This window comes from Astatotilapia calliptera, chromosome 8, assembly GCF_900246225.1.
Source record: "Astatotilapia calliptera chromosome 8, fAstCal1.2, whole genome shotgun sequence".
Classification (NCBI taxonomy): domain Eukaryota; kingdom Metazoa; phylum Chordata; class Actinopteri; order Cichliformes; family Cichlidae; genus Astatotilapia; species Astatotilapia calliptera.
This window is the reverse complement of record NC_039309.1, coordinates 9,949,231-9,970,015: the sequence shown is the minus strand read 5'-3', so window position 1 is coordinate 9,970,015 and position 20,785 is coordinate 9,949,231. Positions and strand designations below refer to the sequence as shown.

The following is a 20,785-nucleotide window of genomic DNA, read 5'->3' as shown; positions in this document are numbered from 1 at the left end:
ACTGTCCCTTTTATCCAAACTGTTTTTGTCTTATTTATCATCCTTGTGTCTCACGTACAACAGAACCTATGCAGCAATGGAGACCCTGACTGAGCCGCACACCCTCACTGCCACCCTCAGCTGCATGATTGGGATGGCTCGCAGTCTTGTTTCCCCTAACAACCATTACCCAGAAGGCCGTGTGCACGTGCTCCCACTGCTTATGGGCTCTCTGCCAGGGGTGGACCCCAATGACTTTAGCAAGTGTATGGTGAGTAATTGATGCGTTGATGAGGAATAAAGAAGAATTGTTAGACAAGTAGACAATGCAGCTCTCACTGATTAAATTCCCATTTTTTGTTACATATTCAGGTCTTTCCAATTAATAATTCCTGAAAGTGGAATGAATAGCTCGGTTTGAAGAACTTTGCAATTAATGCGGTTCAGTCTTCAGTTTCTGCTTGAATTGTAAAATGGATTGGTTCCCTCTTCTAGTGTGCTCATTTTCTTCAGACTATATTAATCCATCACACCAGAATAAATTAGTGCGTTTGAAAAAGTTATTGCAGCGACATCTGGTGAGGTATTTAACATGCAGCGTGATCATGTCAGATGATGTAAATTGATAAGTTGCACCTGCTGTGTCTCTCTGTCCAGATAACGTTCCAGTTCATCACCACCTTCACCACTCTGGTGCCTTTAGTGGATTGTTCGTCTGCTCCCTCCCAGCGCAATGATCTCACAGAGGTATGCACATGATACATATTAACAAAGATTAACTAAACATAATGGAGAGTCTAAAATCACATATTGATGAGCCAAAAGTTTTTGTAACTCGGGGCTATCTTGTGCTTTTGGCATTTACTCTTAAAACTCTGGGATAAATTGGCATCCACTACATCACTTAAACCGCCTACAATTAGAAGTTAAACCTTTGGGATTTTAACAAAATGAGACAACAATTATTTGGTAAGAGAAGAAGTAAAAGAAGAAGAAAAAACTTTCCCTTTCTACACCGAATTACAATATTTGGAGGATCCATATGACATATGTTTGTCGGTATGTTTCTGTTGTTTTTTTCTGTTGCAACATTGTAGCTTGATTTTGTCCAAAAGCAAAAATAGTCTACTGTTATTTTGCAAATACCTAAACCATGGGTTTGAGTATTATGTCCATGCCGTGATATTAAACATTCCATTACACTACTTAGCATAAAATTAGAAATACTGAATAAGTCAAGAGATACTCCCCAAACTCATCTTTAGGTACACCTCACTACTAACTGGAAATTGAGACTCATCAGTCCAATTTTAGTGACCCTATTCCTGGTTGTATCCTCGCTTGAAAGTTCACAGCTGACCTGAGTAGGACCTACTCTTCTGGTCTTCTGCTGCTGCAACTCATTTACTTCCCAGTTCGACATGCATTCAGAGATGCTTTTTTGAATATCTTGGCTGTAAGAACAGTCTTTAAAGTTACTTTTCCCTTCCTGTCTGCTCAAAATAGTGTGGCTATTTTCCTCGGACCTCTGGTATCAATAAGGTATTTTCACCCAGAGAACTGATGATCACTGGATATTTTATCTTTTTTGGACCATTTTCTCTAAACCCTTGCTTGGGAAAATCCCAGTAGAGCAGCAATTTCTCAAAATACTCAGAGCAGTCTGTCTTGCACCAACAGCCATGTCACCTTTCTTCCCCATTCTGATGCTCAGCTTAAACTTCCGCCGGTCATGTTGGTCATATCTACAAGCCTAAATATACTGAGTTGTAGCCATGTGATTGGCTAATAACTAGATAACTGCATTAAGGAGCAAATTAACTGGTGAGCTGTGAGTTTGCACCATTATTAGACCGGTTTACTGCAGTGCACTAAGCAGTCAGCCCATTGTTTAAATTGCGTATTAGCCAGAGCATACGTTTGGATGCTTCACCATCATTGCACGGCAATTATGAAATAAATGTTTATTAATAAAGTCATAATTAATAGCTGCTTAATGCCAGAAGGTGACACTGATACTATAAAAGTGACGTATACTCTTCTTGTGCTACTCATAATAACTGAAGAAAAAGAAACACTCACTTTATTTACACTATTTACAGTCCCTTTTCCTTTTTACATCTATTGTACAGTGGGTGTCAGCCTGTGTTATAAGACACAATATTGCCACCTACATACAATACTGAGGCGTCAATTAGTTACTAGCGCTGGATATTTTACAAAACTGTAGCATCGTATTAATATAACATTAATATAACAAATAACATCATTTCAATTGAGCGAATAATAACTATTATTATGATTAGCATTGTAATATCCCTCATTTGAATAATAGTAACCTTAAATGCTTAATTTACATTTGTTGAAATATACTTTGCTACCTCAATGACAGTTTGATGAAAGCACTGAAATAATTTTCATATTTCATAGACCAAATGTACAAATGGTTGCATGGCATAAAACTGCCAATAGGGGAAATCACTTGCTAGGTCAACAGCAGCAACAAAATCTGCCTGCCAGAACCTTTAAAGGTCACTAATTGCAATATAGCGTGATGTTTTTAAACTTTACAGAAATCAAAGCGTAAAAACTGAGATGTGGATTTTCCTGGTAGCCAGCTGCTTAGTTAACCCTCCTCTTTCTGTGTCAGAGTTACACTTCAAAAGCTTTCTTCCGAGACAAGCACACATACAAAGAAATAAAATAACGCACTGTAGTATTCTACAAATACTAATCATCTCTTCCTTTCTTCCTCACAGATTGAAAAGGATCTGTGTTTCGCTTCGGCTGAGTTTGAAGACTTTGTTCTGCAGTTCCTGGACAGGTAGAGATACATTAACAAGTCTGTCATTTAGTAAAGCTTTGTTGTCAGTGTCTGAATGCGAATGCGTCTCTCTGTTTGAAATGCACCAGTTTGTTTTTTTTCTCCATGGCGCTGTTGACATTTTCATTACTGCGGAGTGTTTTAAGTGTGTGCTTGTGTATTTGTGTGTGTCTTTGTGCAGGTGCTTTGCTCTGATAGACAGCAGTACCCTGGAACAGACACGAGATGAGATGGAGACGGATACTCAGACTCATTTGGAAAGCCTGGTGGAGTTGGGCCTTTCCTCCACTGTGAGCACAATCTTAACACAGTGCTCGCTGGAAATATACAAGGTAGTGCATTAATACGCACCAACACTTTCAAAGCTTTCACTCTCTCTTTAATTAAGTTTATTAATTCAGTCCCCGCAGTACTCTGACCTTACCCAAACAATTCTTTATCACCTCCTAATTTAGACTGCTGACCTTAACATGGCACATATTTCCATAGCTATGCAAATGATATCCAGCTATATTTAGCAATGAAGCCACATCACACAGTTCAGCCAGTGAAAATTTAGTGGCTTGGCTTGTAATTTTCTGCTTCGAAATTCAGAGAAAACAGAACTTATTGTATTTGGCCCTAAAACCAGATTTACTCAGGGTGACATTACCTTGGCCTCCTCTACTGCTATGCAAAAGCTTGGAGTCATTTTTTAACTAGCATACATGGTTCGCAAAAAAGATAGGCTTTTGAGTGCCTTCTCTTATCTGTGCATTGTTGTCAGAGATTGACGCATACAGTCTCTAAGTGCTGCTGGAAAACTAGTCCATGTATCTAATACATCAAGGCTTGACTATTATAATTCCTTATTATCAGGCTTTTCTAAAAGCTTTTTGAAAAGCCTCCCACTGATACAAAATGTAACAACGCAGCATGGAGAGTACTGACAGACAATGGAAAGAGATGATCCTATTTCTTCAATATCAGCTTCTTTTCACTGATTTCCTGTAAAGTCCTGACGCATTCCCATCTCAGGACGTCAAATGATGCCATTTTCAGATGCCACCTGCGTCTCACCATTACGCACAAGGTGACTTTTGGCATCGGTGCCTTGATGCATTGCCCCCGAGAGACGTTAACAGTCCTTTCTCAGAGACCTCAAAAGAGGGACGGCGGTGGGGCATAAGCCACAGGTTTATTAGCCAGGAGACCATTGTCTGCAGCTTGTTTGCACCTTTGTGTCACTTTAATTCCACTTGTTTCCACTTGCTTTTAACTTTCACTCACTGGTGAGGTTTAGATAACACTTCCTCACTACAGCAAACCTACCCACTGAAAAACACGAGTAACAGCCTCCATCTCTCTAATGCCATAACCTTGTGTTACCACAAGGACACCTTGTGTGTAACTGAGACACACCACCACAACTCCACTGAGAATGAGAGCAGGTTGAAAATCCAGGATTTAGTTTATATCCTTCCCCTCACATACAAAACCCACAGAGTGACCAAGCTCTGCTGTACTTAAAAGACCTCATAGTGCCGTGTTATCCCAGTAGAGCATTTCATTGTCAGACTGCAGGCTTACTTGTGATTCCTAGTTTCCAGGTCTCCTCTCTCCCATGGTACCAGATCCTTATTTGGACTGATGAGGCAGACTTTTATAATTATACTTAATAGCTAGGGCTTGATCATGTGACCCTGATCCATCCCTTAATTACACTGTAAGTGCAGACAGAGAATTGGATGTCTCAACAATGTTGGCAGAAGGCTGCCGCTCTATGAGCCTGGTTCTGTCAGAGGTCACTTCCTGTTAAAAGGGAGTCTTTTTATCTCACTGTTGCCAAGTGCTTGGTCAAAGGGGATGAATGGAGTTTCTATATTGTTTTAGTCTCTACTTTACCAAATAAAGTGTCTCATTTGATGGTTATTAATTGAGAAATGATATTTATTTCTAATATTTGTCCCTAAATAAATAAATGAAAATAGCATTAATAAAGTACATCACTCAATCTTCTTAAATCCTTCCTCTGCGTTAGGTTGCATTGCAGAAAGTGTTTAACTTTGCCACCTCAAACATCTTCGAGACATGCGTGTCAGGCAGGATGGTGGCTGACATGTGCAGAGCTGCAGCAAAGGTACGTATATGTTTAGCTCTTGTTCTCAATTTCCATTTTATACAATATGTGAAGGTTTTCATTCAAGATAATTAAAGAATGTCAAACAAAGATTTCATGTGCTTAAGATGTTGGAAAATGCAGTTTTTCTCCACTAACATGTTCAATTTAGCTACATGCATATTTACTATGTTATGGCCTCATTTTGATGGTTTACTGTTTGTGATCTTATGCATGTATTTGTGTTTGTGCTTGGGCATCTAAATGTATGTGTGCATATCTATGTGTGTACTTTCTGGATGTGCACATGTGTGTCTGTTTGCAGTGTCATCCTTCCGAGTCTCTCCGACTGTTTGTCCCTCACTGCTGCAGCATCATCTCCCACATTACTGACAGTCAGTATAACTGTGCAACAGTTCAGTGTGTGTGTGTAGTAATGTAACTCTGTTTGCATTAAGGCTGTTCCAATAAGCGTTAAACTAGTTAATTCAGAATTCATTCAGTGATAAATGAAACCTGCAGTTTGCAAAGTAAATAAAAATCTTCATTCTTTAATTTGTAGAACACTGTTAGTTCATTTATGATCTCAAAGCAATTAGGAGGTATTATAAGACACCGTATGAGGTCATAAGAGAATTTAAAGTGAAATTGTAAAAAGCAAGTGTTTTTCTCTAACAGTAGTATTCTTTAGCAACTGGTGGTGTCTAAGTGGGACAAATTTAAGGGAAATTAGAAAGAAATTAGAAACTGCGTGAATTAACTTTGAGACTTGGCTCATGTATGTGTTCAGCCCAGTTGTATGCAAAAGCTTGGGCAGTCCTGGAAAAAATATGTTGGCCAAAATTTCACATAATGAGGTCAGTGTATGTACAAGTAATCCCTGTGAGTCAAAAGCTCAGACTTCAGACTGCTCTAAATGCTTGGTTTCAGACAGTGGATGAACTCAGAGGTGGCGCCAAGGCCCAGCATAAGATAGACAAGGGGGGGAATTTGAACTGCGAATCATGCAAAATCACTTTAGTGGACTCTGGGAAATAAATGAAGATAGAAGTTTGACTTTAAAAGTGCCCGCTTCTTTAAATGCTAGTTGACAGCTTTCATTTCATGAACTTAAAATGAGAAAATGTTAATAGTATGTGTGACATGTGCAGATTGGAGGGAAAGTTTCCTTGTGATATACATCGGAACAGCTGTTTTACTTGAAAGTTTTATTGGTCTTCTGGCTCCTGTCTCCACGTTCATAGTTACCTTAACCTGCAACTTGAAGACATTTCAGTTTGCATATAACGCTTTACACTCCTTTACAAGGACCAATTTGCATAATTTTCTATGCCTGTGGGGTGTTACAACATGAGATTGTAGATTTAGTGATGGCAGTAGTCTAATAAATTTGTTAAATAGTGCATACATCGGAGAAGCCAAACAACCACTCTGCAGATGCGTAACATAGGAGCCACTTCAACAATATAAGACTCAGGTGTGCACATTAAAGGAGAAAGGAGACTCTTTCGAGGATGCCAAAGTTCCATTTTATAAGGAGAAGTAGGCAAGCATGTTCCCTGTGAACGACTGTTATTGAATAGAAGTTTGAGACCAGCTATCAGCTTGTCCAGGTGATGAAGCCCTCATTCAAATTCTGATTTGTCTCACCTCAACAACTTGCATGATGGCATGGTGGGGCAGTGCCTCACAAAGGAGCCTTAATGACTCACATGTTGTACCCTGATGACAGGGTGGCTCAGTTGACTATCACCATCACCTCCAAGGGGGCACCAATAATCTGAAGAAGTATATTCATTAACTTAAATTAAATGGAATAAAGTGTAACATAACATTTAAGAGATGGCTTTGACTGGCTATCATTGACAACAAAGTGTGTTATTTACTTGTTTTCACTCACGTGCCCACTTTTGCATAAAACTGGCTTGTGTTTTTTACATTTTGTGTCAAATACGTCAAAATTAGACCAACGCTTTAACAAGACTTGACATACTATGCTAGAGTAAGCAGCACTTTAAGCTGAGTTCTAAATTTTGGACCATAAGATCCTCAAAGTGGTAAAAATAATATTTTTGTCAAGCAGATTAATAAAAAAAAAACTATACTAGTGATTATTAATTAACATTAGTTAAGTTAGTTAAAACAGCTTTAGATGCATTTTATACAGGTAAACTAATAGGCTGCCAGCTATGCAGCTCACATGGCCAAACAAGTCAATTTTGATCCCAAAATTCGACAGTAGGAGCTTGATCTGTCTGGGGAGCAGTGAAGTACATAATCCAGCTTGTTTATGTGTGTGTGTCTGTAGATGAGGAGCTGCAGAGTGAAGATGAGCTGGATAAGGAGCTGCTGTGGAATCTCCAGCTGCTCTCTGAGGTGAGAGAAGGACACACACACTCCTAAAAACGTAATGCGTGTGACTGATTATAACAATACAAGGCTTTATTGTGAATCTAGAAATGGCTGTTTGCTTTAAGAGAAGTTAATTTTCCTCACTACTGCTTGAGTGATTTGCACATCGGGGATGCCTCAGTGGAAAACACTGAAAACGTACGAGACCGGCTGGTGTGTTTATCTGTTTTTAAATTTAAAAGGCTATAGTTGTGACATTGTGAGAACCAAAAAAAAAAAAAAAGAAATACAGCCAAAAGACTTGTTTTGCATCATACACCCTGCACAGTCATAAATTGCAAAGAGCTTTATTGGTAACCAGAAAATATTGATACTCTTTCAGGTTTGTTTTATTGCTCCTGAGAGCTTACCGTGAGTGGGAGCGCGCCAGACGCTACGATTTACTGGAGAACCTCAATATTTAAGACACAACTCTCCAGTGAATTGCCTGTGTGTTCATGTACTCCTGTGTGTGTGTGTTCTCTCATTAGGTAACCCGTGTGGATGGCAAACAGATGTTAAAATATCAAGGCGACCTGGAGCGGATCTTGTGTGTGTGTGTGCGTCTGCGCTGCAAACGGGCGTACACACTCGCCTGCAGTCTTCTGGAGCACACACTCCGATCGTTTTCCCTCATCTATCCCACTGAGTACCGCAGCACCTCTGGCAGCTTTGATACTGACCTCCCTATTTGGGTAAACACACACACACACGCACGCACACACACACACAATATGGCACAAAGAGATAGGAAAGAAAACATCGGCTGCCATTATTTAATCCTATAAAGTGATGCTGAAGTTAAAGTCAGCTCCTTGCCTCTAGTTCCACATGTTGTATGGTTATTGTTGAAATAATATAATATCAAATCTGTCGCTGGAAAACTTTGCCACTAGTTGGACTTTTCCAATTCTAACATGACAATCTGAAAGCCTTCATTAAATTTAAAGTAAATACACCGCTGGATTATACTGACTAATGCTGCTCCCTCTTCAGTCAGACAGCTGCTCACAGGTAGACATACGAGTGATGGAGGGGTTGAAACATCAGCCAAAAACCTAAAAAGCCAAAGAAATAGATGGGAAATTTTGCAGCATAAATAGACCACTAAATTGGGAAAGTATGTGACGTGAGGCGTGTATGATGTGAGCAGAGTGAGCCATTTTACCTGCCTATGCAGTTCCTTGACTCTAATTGCTTAGTTTCACCTTATGCCATATTCACTAACACCCGCGCAGGCGAACTGGCTGTTTTCACAGACATTAAAGTATTTAGTGAGTCACAGGAAATGATTAAATCTTCTAGGAAATGTAAAAGGCCGCAAGCTGAACCATTACAGCTGCTCTGTATTGTCCTTTAATTTATAATGCTATCTTACAGGTTTAATTATTGCAATGCAATTTCCTTTTGCATTTATAAAGCCTAGTTCACATTTAAATTAAATGGCTACACTTCTGGGCCATATTCTGGCCAATACTGCCCGTACTCTGGCATTAAAAATAACCACATCTGTGTTGTTCAAGGAAATTAAAAACATAGTTTCCCAAAGCTGGAAGTCACAAAAGCAAGAAATCCAAGGGGATCACGTAATTTTTCTTTCCACAATAACTTCTAATATTTGTTTTTTTGTGCAGTATTGAAACGTTACCTATTTATTTATAAAACAAATCCCTCAATACCAACATTTTGTGATTGAAAAATCCACAGTGGATGAGCCACATACCTCTCACGGATAGATCTATATATTTTTAGAAAGGAATAAACAAAGAAAAAACAGTTCTTCATGAAATAGGAAGCTGTGGTTTTGTAAAGGTCAATGCAATTTTATGCAATTTTTTGCTCAACTCCTCAAATTAAAGCTCAGTGCCACAGTGGATCATGTGCATCCATCTCCCCCTGTCCCTAGCAGCCTCCTCTGTAACACCAACCCTAAATCCATAAATGAACTGTAACTTGAATATGTTCTGTTAGAAAACTAAAAATAATAAAATAACAGTGTCCAAAAATGTGAAAAAGTGGAATAAGTTCAGATTCCATGAGCCCAAAAAAGCTGCAGAGTACACACTATGAAGTGCTAACACTCACTAATTTAATTCAGCCTGTCACTGATGACAGTGGGTTTACATTTAGAGGAAGGATTGTGGATATATTGGACAAATTATGTTGAATGTGGAGCTGTCAGGCAGGAAGAAAAGAGGCAGACCACAGGGAAGATTCATGCATGCAGTGAGAGAGGACATGCAGAGTGTTGGTGTGACACAAGAGGATGCTGGGGATAAGGTGAGACGGAGGATGATGATCTGCTGTGGAGACTCCCTAAAGGGAGCAGCCAAAAGAATATTATGATGAATCTGCTAGGTAAAAATATTTATTTAGTGTTAATCTGGACTCTAGGTAATACAGATAAATATGACAGTGGTATTTAGATATTTTGACTTAGCAGCCAGTAATTAGCAGTAGTACTAAATTTTCAGCCCTGTGTTGGGTTTTGCTTTTTGTAGTTTGTGGCAGATTATAAAATTATTTTATCAGTGGTAATCTTTTATTGTGAAGCTGCATAAGCTATGATAAAGTAAAAGGACAATGAGGAACACTAAATAAATAAAGAATCGTTTAAAAGTTGGCAAAGTGGCTCAGTTACACAGTTTAGCTCTGTATATACAATGTATCTGTGTTTGTTATTCAGTTTATGAACTGAACAATGCATTTCTAAATTCTGAACACATTATCAATGACTGCTAAATGACTGTGATTTTTCCTTTCCACAATTAGTTCATACAACAAATCACACATTTCAGTTTTTCAAGCGTTCGGGTCAACTTCTGTTCTTTGAATGTGCAATGGGCTATAAATAAAATAACAAAATGACATTCAAAATTAAAAAGGCTCAAACTATTTTGCAGTTTCCCAAATTATAATTTATTTAACAGTATTCAGTGGGTTACATACTGAACTGAGGATAGAAACAAAGCATCAGTCCTATAGCGCTGGTATCGATCCACTACCAATACCAGCGTTGGTATCAATACTATGGATATTTGGGTCAATCTGCTCACCTCTAGCAATCAGGCTGAGCTATCTCATGAAGGTGATTATAAATCTAAAAAGGGAATACAGGGTTAACACAAGGTTTTCCAAATAAGCCACAAGTGTTGGATCTGACTGATTTTACAAATAAGATATAACTATACGATTTGGAAATATAAGGAGCTTACACACATAGTACAGACTGAAAGCAACACAGCTGCTTCTGACAATTTAGTGGTATAAGTGTCTTTAAAAAGTGTCTTTAAAAGTTTTTCCAAGGGTGGAAAACATGCACTATACTCATAAAATCTGTCCTATTTGAGGCCAGGAAGGAAAATCGGCAAAAATGCTGAGTGTGTAAATTAACAGGGTATCAATGCTCCCTGTTAATACTCAGTTGTAATTCCATTAACATTTAGAGGTGCGTGAGACAGTTTTAGTTTTTATTTGTTCATCTGCAGTTCCAGTGTCTGAGAGTAAAGATTAAATATTAAAGATTTAATTGTAATTTGCGCATTCGATCAACAAGTCAATTGTCAACAGGTTTTAAGATCATATATTAATGCTTATAGAGTAATGAAATTGTTTGTAGCCAACAGGAAAATGCAGCACTAAAGTTGCATCTAAGAATCTATATTTATTACTGATGCTCATCTGGGAAATGCTTTAGACGCTATTATGAAAGCAGATCCTCTTACAGTCTGTACACAGAGGTCTGAGGCATCATCACAGATTGGTGATGCTATATTCCAGATTATTAAGTGGTTAGTAGGCAGTGACTTCATACCTGTTGATCTTAAATCTTAATCTTAATCTTTTAATCTTGAAGATGGCATGAAGTTGTTATGGTAATGTTACCAGCTGAGAAGTGAATCGCCTTCATAACACTGAAAACCCAGGGTTAAATATGACGATACCTGGATAAGTCCAAGTCCTCTTTTTGTGCTGAAGTTTTCTCTTTAAAAGTTACGGAAAATTCCTGTAAGGCAACAAAATTACTACATTTTAATGCAAGGTCTGAAATGTCCTTTATACCTTATGACAGCTGGAGATTTGCTGAGCTCCTTCTCCTTCACTGTTTATTTCATTCCCCGAGGGAAAAAAAAATATGTCTGGATTACTCTTTTTTTCTTTAAAAAAAAAATCTTGATGATATTTTGGCGCAGGAGTGCTGGGCTCTTGTGTTTGTTTTGATGACTTGATGGCAGTAATTACAGCTATGTTCCTCTGTTGTTTTTCACTGCTTTACTTTCTTTTTTCATTTCTAATACCAACCTCTTTTCATTTGCAGTTCACAGTCACCGATTCTGTACTTTAAGATTCATTCTCCTTGAATTTCTTTTTAATTTCATTTCAGTGCTTCGCTAGTTGGATTCAGCTGCTTTCATATGATAGTAGACCAGTCTCTTGCGTCATTTTTTTCCTATTTTCCATTGAGTTTTGACCTTATGCTTAACGTGTTTAAGCATTTAAATACCAGTTGATGACACAAATTTGTGGTTTTGAGGCTGACTGGTTGTGCTGGTTTAACTGACAGTTCTTCCAGTGGAAAAACTGGCAGCCACCCTCTACAACTATCTGACAAAATGTTCTGCCTGACTTTCCAGGACTGGGGCAGACCAGGAGATGTGGCAGCGTTGGGTGTGTGTTGGCACGTGCCTGGACCGGAGGAGGAAAGCTTTGTTTTCCATCTTTTGTCCCACCTCCTGCACCCTGAGCTGCAACGAATCAAGGGCCACGTCTCTGGAGAGCAGCCAATGAGCAGGTGTACTGTCATTTCTCTCAGTTTTAAGTATTCAGACGCAATTAGGCAAACTCACAAAGATAACAAATAAAGGTGTAGCCTGTCATTAGTGATAAATGAGCTTTGCCTGCTTCCATAAATTACATGACTTCAGTCTTAAATATCTGTATTTTTTTAAGCCTAATTAGGGGTAAAGAAGGGGAATGTTAAATTCAGCTGCCAAGAAATTCAGAAATTCCTTGAACATATAAACACACGCGCTCAGTGAGCTCATGTGTTGCCTGATTCCCAGAGAGGAGTTGTTGCAGAGTCTCGCTATTGTGCAGCACTGCCTTCTTGGAGCTGGAAATCTGCTTCCCCCACTGGATGGACCACACGCATCCGACCTGTGAGCCCTATACCTGCATACACACATGGACACACACCCCCTACACACGCACACACACACACACACATGCACACACACACACATATATATATGTATATATGAAACAAAAACATCATGCAATCTTGTCACGTTTTGCTCCTTACACTTTGCTTCTTGTCAGAGTTTCTTCCATGGTGAATCTTGGGGAGGTCAAGCTGTATATAGGTGTTGACTACGGTATGAAAACAGCCACATAACACATATTTACAAACACTCAATCTCCCATTATTTTCTGTTGGCAATGCGGCCACTCATCCTGTATTCTGTGCCCATACGGGGATTCTGTATTTCTTCTATCCCTCCCCCTCCAGATGCTTCACGGGAGAACTACCGAGAGTCCATCTGCCAAACCATGAGACTGCTGCTACGTGAGTGAAGATTTTAACTTCACCACAATCCAGTTGAAATGTCTTTGCATAATTTACCTGTATCCACTTCTCTTAATCCAGATCACATCTTAGAGCACTCAGAGGATGATACAAAGTCACTGTTTGTCATTATTAAGGTATCCTTCTCTTTTTATTCTTTATATGAAATGTTGTTAGTTTATCCTGCAGCAGGCCTGCAAAGGTCTCACAGCACCCTTTGTCTGTCTGCCTGACTGCAGATCATCAGTGACCTCATGTTTTTCCGAGGCACTCAGAAGAAGGAGTTTGACTCACGCTGGAAAAGCTTCACTCTCGTCAAGAAGTCCATGGAAAACAGGGTGAGTTGGAAAAGTACACAAACTTACTGGTTGTTTGTTTCAATGAGTCATTTACAAGGTGATTTCAATACTTTGCTTTTTTACTTTTGCAGCTTCTCGGGAAGAAGCAGCACATTAGAGCTCTACTCATTGACCGGATTTTGCTCCAGCATGAGGTTTGTTTAATAAAAACACTGCCTGGTCATGAAAAAAATATTGGTGGGTTTTTGAAAGGGTACACATTACCGGTGTAAACATAACTTTCCACTCATGATTCACCAAAACAACACAGTAATAATTTGACTGAGAACACTATTTTCTTCACATTTTTTTAATAGATATTTCAGTATATTATCATATTTTTTTACTTAACCACTGAAAGTCTGATGTCAAAAAAAGTCATAATTGACATGCAATCTAGAATTTAAATGAAGATTGTATTTTTGTGTGAATAGATGAGAAAGATGGTTGTGGAGGGGAGTGAATATAAAGTGGTTCATCAGGATCTGCTCTGTGATCTGCTGCTGCTTTCTACCAGCACGTATAGCCAGGTAAAAAAATAATAAAGTAAAACACACATTAAAAAAATCATGTAACAATAACATCATACGTCCTTCCTTATACACCATGCAAGAACTGAGTCTCTGGATCTGGACTAGTGTGTGATTTTTTTTATATTATATTTTAATATTTGTTAATATTAAAATGTCCCATCTAATAATGATGACAAAATCTTCCAAATCGTCCCAATTCAGTTTTGGATCACCTCCAAAATGTGTCTGTCTGTAACTGCTTGTGCAGGCCTGCTAACCACAAATAAACAAAACAAATCACGTAACTTGACAGAGTTAATTAAATAGTTAATGAAGAACTGATCTGCTGACTTCTATATTCATGATGGCACTTTTGATATTAGCGAAAAAGTGTGAGAATGCATGCATGTGCATCTGTAAAACTATGTGTGCGTGTTCGTCCTTGCAGGTACGCAGCAGGGCACAGAATGTGCTTATGGCTGCCTTGGGAACCTATAGTTTCTCTTACAGAGACCTCATTCCCCGAATCCTACAACTGTTGTCGCCACAACACACTGGTGTCACGCAGCAGCAGTTTAAGGTACTGTGCATGCAAACACATAGGAATGCATCACTTGTTTGCCATACTGGTCACTCTCTGTGGTGCTGAAACGTCATCTGTAGTGCTAAATTTTGTCCTCTGCTGGTTTCTAGTGCCTTTAAAACACAATAAAATTAATAGTAATAATTCCACATGTTAATAACCCATACAGAGAATAACTGTTTAACCAAATAAAGATTTACATAGAGACGCCTTGAAATTTCCAATCAATGCTCCAAATGTTACTGAACCCAGAACTGTGAAGAACCACAAAATCACTCAGCACTTGCGGAGCCCAATGTAAACACGTAAATATTAGATTTAACATGTTTAGCTTCTTAAGCACATTGCAAAAGTGCACACTTACAGTTATCATCATCATAACTTATAGTATCATTACATAATATCACAAGAATGTTCTAAATATTTAAAAAACATGACCATCATTTGCAAATTTTTGAAGCTGCAAAGATACACCTAGTATCTCTTTTAATGTTTGTACACATGTCCATTTTTTTCACAGGGTGCTCTGTACTGCCTTCTGGGTATGTACAGTGGTATTCCTATGGCCAGTGCAAGGGACTGGGAATGGGTTGGGCAGGTGTGGCCCGCTCTGGTCCGCTGCGGCTTATCACCCACAATGAGCCTGGAAAAACCCTCAATCGGTCGTCTGCTTGATGACATCACTGACAGGATCCTTCGCCAGCATGACACTATCGGAGTCAACTTCACTGTGAGCAAAGTGATCATTAACCATCAAAATGCTACCATCACCTGATACTTTTTGTAACTGTGTGCTGCTCCCCTTTGCCCACTTCTACCTCTAGGTGTCTGAGGGATGTGTAGAAGTAGCCATTCAGATTGCACAATCGAAAAATCCCACACCTTGTTTAGAAGCACCATCCAAAGAGGAGATAAAAGAAGGGCTTCAGCGTCAGCGAATTAGAAATGTGGTTGCTGCACGGTAGGGATAACAAGTAGATTTCTCTTGTTCATTGAAAGTCTTTTTGAAGTTTTTCGCATGATATCCCATGAAGATTCTATATTTTTGTCATATTGAACATGACACAGCCACCACTGGCTGCTAGGCCAAAATGTGTATTCCCTAACAGGTTGGCAGTGGCTTGTGGAGGTTGCTGGGAGAAATGGTTTGGTTTGCTGGTGGGTTGCCACATTTACCTGTAGTTTTTTTTTTTTTTTTTTTTGGGGGGGGGGGGTAAATTTTTCTGCAAATACTTGCTAATTACTTGAAAATATATGAAGCAAACTGGAAATGCAGAAGGTTTGTGCCTCAGCGCCATAGCCAGTCTGGGAATACTTTCCCCCTCTACACCAGTGGTTCCAGGCTCTAAGTCTGTGTGACTGGGCCCTAATGCAGTTGATCACTTGATTGATGTTGGCACCATGATTGTCACATTTTGAAAATGGCAGACAAGTTAACATTACGTGATTAGTGGTCATGTGTCTGCAAAACCCGAATATTCCTATAATATATTATTAGGTTTGTAATATATAAAATTTTGGTAGTTTAGTAGCCGGGGGTGGTACTACTAACCAACACCTGTTTTTATTTTGTACAGGAAATATGAAAAGTTAGTCAATGACCTCTTGGACTGCCTTGAAGACAGAGACTTGTAGGTTTTCTCTCCAACTGTTTATGTGTTTTGAGATGTTAGAATACACTAAAGCTGTTTTCACACATAAACTTCCATTTCTGTTTACGCTACAGAGGTGCACAAAGAGCCAAATATCCAATACAGTCGGATTTGACATTGATCCGTCTTTGACCTGCCAAGTCCCTAGTACAAAGTCTAAGTGATGTTGAATTCCGCCATAAAAAATACATTGAATGTCATGTGTGCTACCTCCTGCAAGCTTTATCGAGCCATCTCTCTTGCCTAAACCAAGGAAGTATTTCCAGTAGTGCAAATATGTTTGAAACCGACTATTTCCTTCTGTGTGCTACATGTGAAACCTGGAAAATATCCAAACCAAGTCTCCAGAAAACTGTCCAAAGATTCTGTGTGAAAACAGCATGAGTAAGCTACATAGTACCGTAGGTCATCCAGAGTTGAGGGGACCAGAGTTGAGGGGACCTGCTGGTAAAAGCACAAGCACCTTTAGATTTAAGCTTTGAGTTTGGAGTAGCCCTAAGGGAACCACCTGACGATCTAAAGCTGCAGACTGGCTTATACGGAGTCAACATTTCTGCTAGGGAGCTTGGGGCCAGGCCCAGACAAGCTTTAAAAGTGATTAGTAGAATCTTAAAATCAATTTGAAAATGTAGAGCCAATGGAAAGAAGCCAGGATGTGACGCTGTCTGCTTGTGCTGCTTGTAATGCTTGGCAGTAGAAAATAGAGCTGAGACATAGAACTGCATTTCTATTATTACCAACTCTTTATTTTTTTATATATGCCTGTGATTCAGACCCTGGAAGTTTGAGCACATGGCCACAGACTGGCTATCTCTCTTGTTGAGGGAAGATCACCCACTTCCCCCTGACGCTGTCCTCTACTTCACACAGAGCCTCGTGCATGATTCCATCAGCATACGCAAGGTCTGTGTGTATGTGTATATCTGTATGAGCTTTGGTTCATGTGAAGTTTCCAGTACACTGTATGTTCCAGACAAGCCAGGGTCAGATAGCAGGGAATCCGAGCATTTTATAGTAAAGCTGAACTATAATGAAAACCCAGATCATTATCAGAGTCATTATGGTTGAATTAATAGTAATTTTAGCTCATATGACTGAAGAACCAGTGAGCTCCTACCATTGCAAGGCATATTAGGCAGATTTTAGTAAGCTTGGAAGTAAATTTATTTATATAGTGCCTTTCACAAATCACATACAAACAAATATAAAATAAAATAAAATGAAATGCCACCTGATTGCTACTTTTAAAAAAATTAAGCTTAAGGTGTTTTTTGACATCTGCTCAGTTTATAGATGATAGAAAGGAAGTCAGTGTTCCAAAGAAGGGGGCTACAATTGCAAAGGCTCTGTCTCCTTTAGGTTTTAGTCTAGATTTGAGGATAACAAGGATAACAAGGCCTGATCATAAGACCTGAGAGTCCTGCTGGTGACATATGGCTACAAAAGTTCAGTTATGTTGGAGGGCACTTCACCATGCAAGGTCCTAAAGGTGGAAAACTGAATTTTGAATTGAATTCTGAATCTAATGGGGAGCCGTGGGGTCAGCAGAGGTGTGTTGTGAGAGCACTTGAAGGATCTGTTGCAGCATCGTTTTTGTGCAAGCTGTAGACCCAAGGAGGTTTTACTGAGGGAGACGAAGACTGAGTCGCAGTGGTTCAAACGAGATAAAACAAAAGTATGAGTTAGATATACATTTAGATATAATACGGGGAGGTTTACTGATATTTCTTAATTGATGAAAACAAAAACGAACCAGACCCTTAACCAGTTCTTTATCAGAACTTGCCCCCGGGTTGCTTATGTGTACTTTAACGTAGCTAGAGAGCAATCCTGGATTTCCAATAACCCGGGGAACCAGGCTGTCTGGGGCATAAATAATGATCTCTATATTTTTATTTTCATTCAGATGGAGTAAATAATCTAACATTCATGATTTTTTTTAACAGTTCAAAGATTTTTTAAAGATAAATAATAATAAAAAAAACAGGTTTAAAAGTGATGTAAAGCTGAATATTACTGGCATAACATTGATAAGTGATGTGAGTAAATGATCACAAAAGCTGACATAAAGAGAGAAAATGGAATACAAGTGAAACAGGATCCGGAACAGAACCCTGTGGAACACCGTGTGTGATGATTTGGAAATAGATGTGGCTGTTCACCCAAACTCACGGTCAAGGTTTTCCATTTCCATTTTCACAGCATAAACTGCACAATACTTAAAATTGAATTGTTTTTTTATTATATTATCACTGAAATCTGAATAAGTGAAAAATATCTCTTGTTCTTTGTTCCTCTCTTAGCAGCTTGCAAATTAGTGCCACAAAGACTAAAAGCAACTACACAAAAACAAGAGGAATCAGATTTAATCCTAGACCAGACACTGTGTTTTTGGGCATGAGTCAAGAATCAATTTGCTCATCAATACTGACAAATACACATATAATGGGATAAAATGCTAGATCTTTATAAGGCTGTGAGATCAGCAGAGGATCACGAGCACAGAAGGTGGTCACACTGAGCCAGACAGCAGTTGCTACACAACGTGAGAGCTGCAGGTTTTGAAAAACGCACATTAGCGCTCTGGCTAAAATCCCCTTTTTTATTTAACTTCTCTTGTCCTGCTCATTAGCTTGTTGGATAACCGAACACTTGCTGTGTAAAAGCGCTGTGCTCACATCAATTTGCAGGATACATAATTAATTGCTCAGCTGCAGACCATTAAACAGCATGTAAACATACCTGCAAGTGTCACTGAAATCCAGTTAGAATCTGTTGTGCTTTCAAATCACAACTTGCAACACAGTTTGCAGTTACTGCTACTTACCCAAAATATAGACAAAATACTTCTTCCTTTTTAATAATGAAAAAAGAGAAAATTTAAAAATGTTACAATGACTGCAAAAAGAGGTAATGAATGATCTTATGATTATATATATTTTTGCACTGCAGTCTAGTCATCTGCACATTCAACAACCATTTCTTTTTATTTATTTATTTTTTTCTCAGTAAAAGCGGCTCATGCAAAGTGTAGAATTTATTGAAAACACAGCTAGAGTTTCACTTTTACAGTTATTTGTTTGTATTCAGGTGTGTGATTGAGCAAAATGTCATACCTCTCCAAAGCATAACTGAACAGCGCAGACAAAAGAAAAGAGTGTGAGCTAAGCAAAAAGAGACTTGTGCAAAAAGTGCAATTTAATGGAGCTAAGACACAAAAACTATCATAAAAAGCAGAAGCAATTCAAAGATTAGCTACAACACTGAGACCAGGCTGTTCTCCAGTTCGCTATCAAACGACTGCCGGTAGTGTCAGCATTTTTTAATACCCACAGCACTTTTACTGGCCCTAAAGGATCCCCTGTGACTGTGGCTAAAACTGTCTCCCTGTAGAGGTCAAGTAGGGTCACTACAGTTTGTGGCAACACTTACGATGATAAACTTGTTTCACTCTTGTTTTGGGTAATATTTCCCACCTGTTAGGTTGCAATCTCGGCAATGGCTGGTATCCTGAAGCAGCTGAAACGACTGAGTAAGAAAGTGGCCGTAAAGCCATCAGATATCAGTGAGTTTATGTTCAAATGCACACAATCAACCACCAACTACATTATTCAGCTTTCATGTTTATTTCTAAAGCAGGATTTTTAGTTTCGAACTTTAATAAGATAATAGTTATAATCAGTTGAAATCAACCACTTTGAAACAATAACATCTAAATTTGCTTTAAAAATTGCTATAAACCACAAGAGCTTTCCACCGCAAACACACATCCCCCCACAAATAAGACTAATAGCACTCTTGTGTATGAGTGTAAAGGGTGCTTTCTGTTATTGCTTTGTATTTGTAGGTGGGATCGAGGAAACTGATGGGCTGTGCGTGGGGGATCGGGAGGGAAATCGCTGGCTGCAGTACGACAGCAACAACCTACCTCTGACTCAGGAAAAGTGGGACTCTCAGTGTTTTGTGGAGAAGACACACTGGGGATACTACTCGTGGCCGAGGTGAAGACCCTGACTGAGAGATGAGGCGTTGGATGTAGAAACTGAAAGGCTGATTAACTGCTTGCTTGCAAGGAGCTAAGTAGCTGATTGACTTAACTGCGTGGTTGATTTGATGCTTGGCTTTGTGGCGTTGTGACCACGTTTATGCGTGTGTGGCTAAGTGCCGGATGACGCGGCTCTGAGTGGATGGATAACTAGCAGGGTGTTGAACTCGCCTTCTGTCACGGCCTGTCCCAGATAAGGCTGACGGAACGACTTACTGTCTGGCCTAGATAGAAGAATTGATGTATAAGTATAGCGCTGGGTGCCTGTCTTCTGTCTTGGTATTCAGACGCCTTGCTGACTACTGACTTTATAATCATTCATTTATCCTTGCTGCTTGTTTGAAGACAGTATGTGTCTATCCAGATTTTTCCTTTGTGTTGTTATCTATAAATCATCGCAGCCTCTTCTTTGTCTCCTGCTCCTTTCAGAGAAATGATGATCTATGCATCTTCGGAAAAGCCAAAAGATGACCTGCCATACGAGGAGATGAGTGAGGTGCGTGCTCATACAGGGCCACACACAGAATCATTCAGCGAAGCCTCTCTATACCTATTATTACATTTTGGCTGTGTTTGTGTGTCACACAGGGTGAAAAGATCATCTTTGAATACTTCTCGGACCCAGAATTTATTGATCAGCTGATCGAGTTTCTCTCTCTGGAGGATCGGAAAGGAAAGGACAGCTTCAACCCTCGACGTTTTCTCCTCTTCAAGGTGCAGTTGTCATCCTCAATCGATCTGACAGACCTTATACAAAGTAGTGACGCAGCATAATGACACTAGCCAAGGCTGAATCG

At 39.2% G+C, this 20,785-nt stretch overlaps 1 protein-coding gene across 1 annotated transcript in view; it reads left to right on the top strand.

Moving 5' to 3' along the window:
- The window catches only part of psme4b (proteasome activator subunit 4b), a 44,357-nt gene that overhangs the window by 11,049 nt on the left and 12,523 nt on the right, over positions 1-20,785 (top strand). The window contains exons 12-36 of the mRNA XM_026178405.1: positions 64-250; positions 637-726; positions 2,739-2,803; positions 2,985-3,135; positions 4,824-4,922; positions 5,227-5,296; positions 7,210-7,277; positions 7,784-7,987; positions 11,927-12,084; positions 12,356-12,451; positions 12,612-12,667; positions 12,802-12,858; positions 12,940-12,995; positions 13,098-13,196; positions 13,289-13,351; positions 13,631-13,726; positions 14,157-14,288; positions 14,812-15,021; positions 15,116-15,252; positions 15,869-15,922; positions 16,717-16,846; positions 19,427-19,508; positions 19,791-19,944; positions 20,418-20,484; positions 20,577-20,702. Of these exons, the coding sequence (XP_026034190.1) occupies positions 64-250; positions 637-726; positions 2,739-2,803; positions 2,985-3,135; positions 4,824-4,922; positions 5,227-5,296; positions 7,210-7,277; positions 7,784-7,987; positions 11,927-12,084; positions 12,356-12,451; positions 12,612-12,667; positions 12,802-12,858; positions 12,940-12,995; positions 13,098-13,196; positions 13,289-13,351; positions 13,631-13,726; positions 14,157-14,288; positions 14,812-15,021; positions 15,116-15,252; positions 15,869-15,922; positions 16,717-16,846; positions 19,427-19,508; positions 19,791-19,944; positions 20,418-20,484; positions 20,577-20,702 (2,707 nt within the window). The remainder of the gene's footprint in view (positions 1-63; positions 251-636; positions 727-2,738; positions 2,804-2,984; positions 3,136-4,823; positions 4,923-5,226; positions 5,297-7,209; positions 7,278-7,783; positions 7,988-11,926; positions 12,085-12,355; positions 12,452-12,611; positions 12,668-12,801; positions 12,859-12,939; positions 12,996-13,097; positions 13,197-13,288; positions 13,352-13,630; positions 13,727-14,156; positions 14,289-14,811; positions 15,022-15,115; positions 15,253-15,868; positions 15,923-16,716; positions 16,847-19,426; positions 19,509-19,790; positions 19,945-20,417; positions 20,485-20,576; positions 20,703-20,785) is intronic.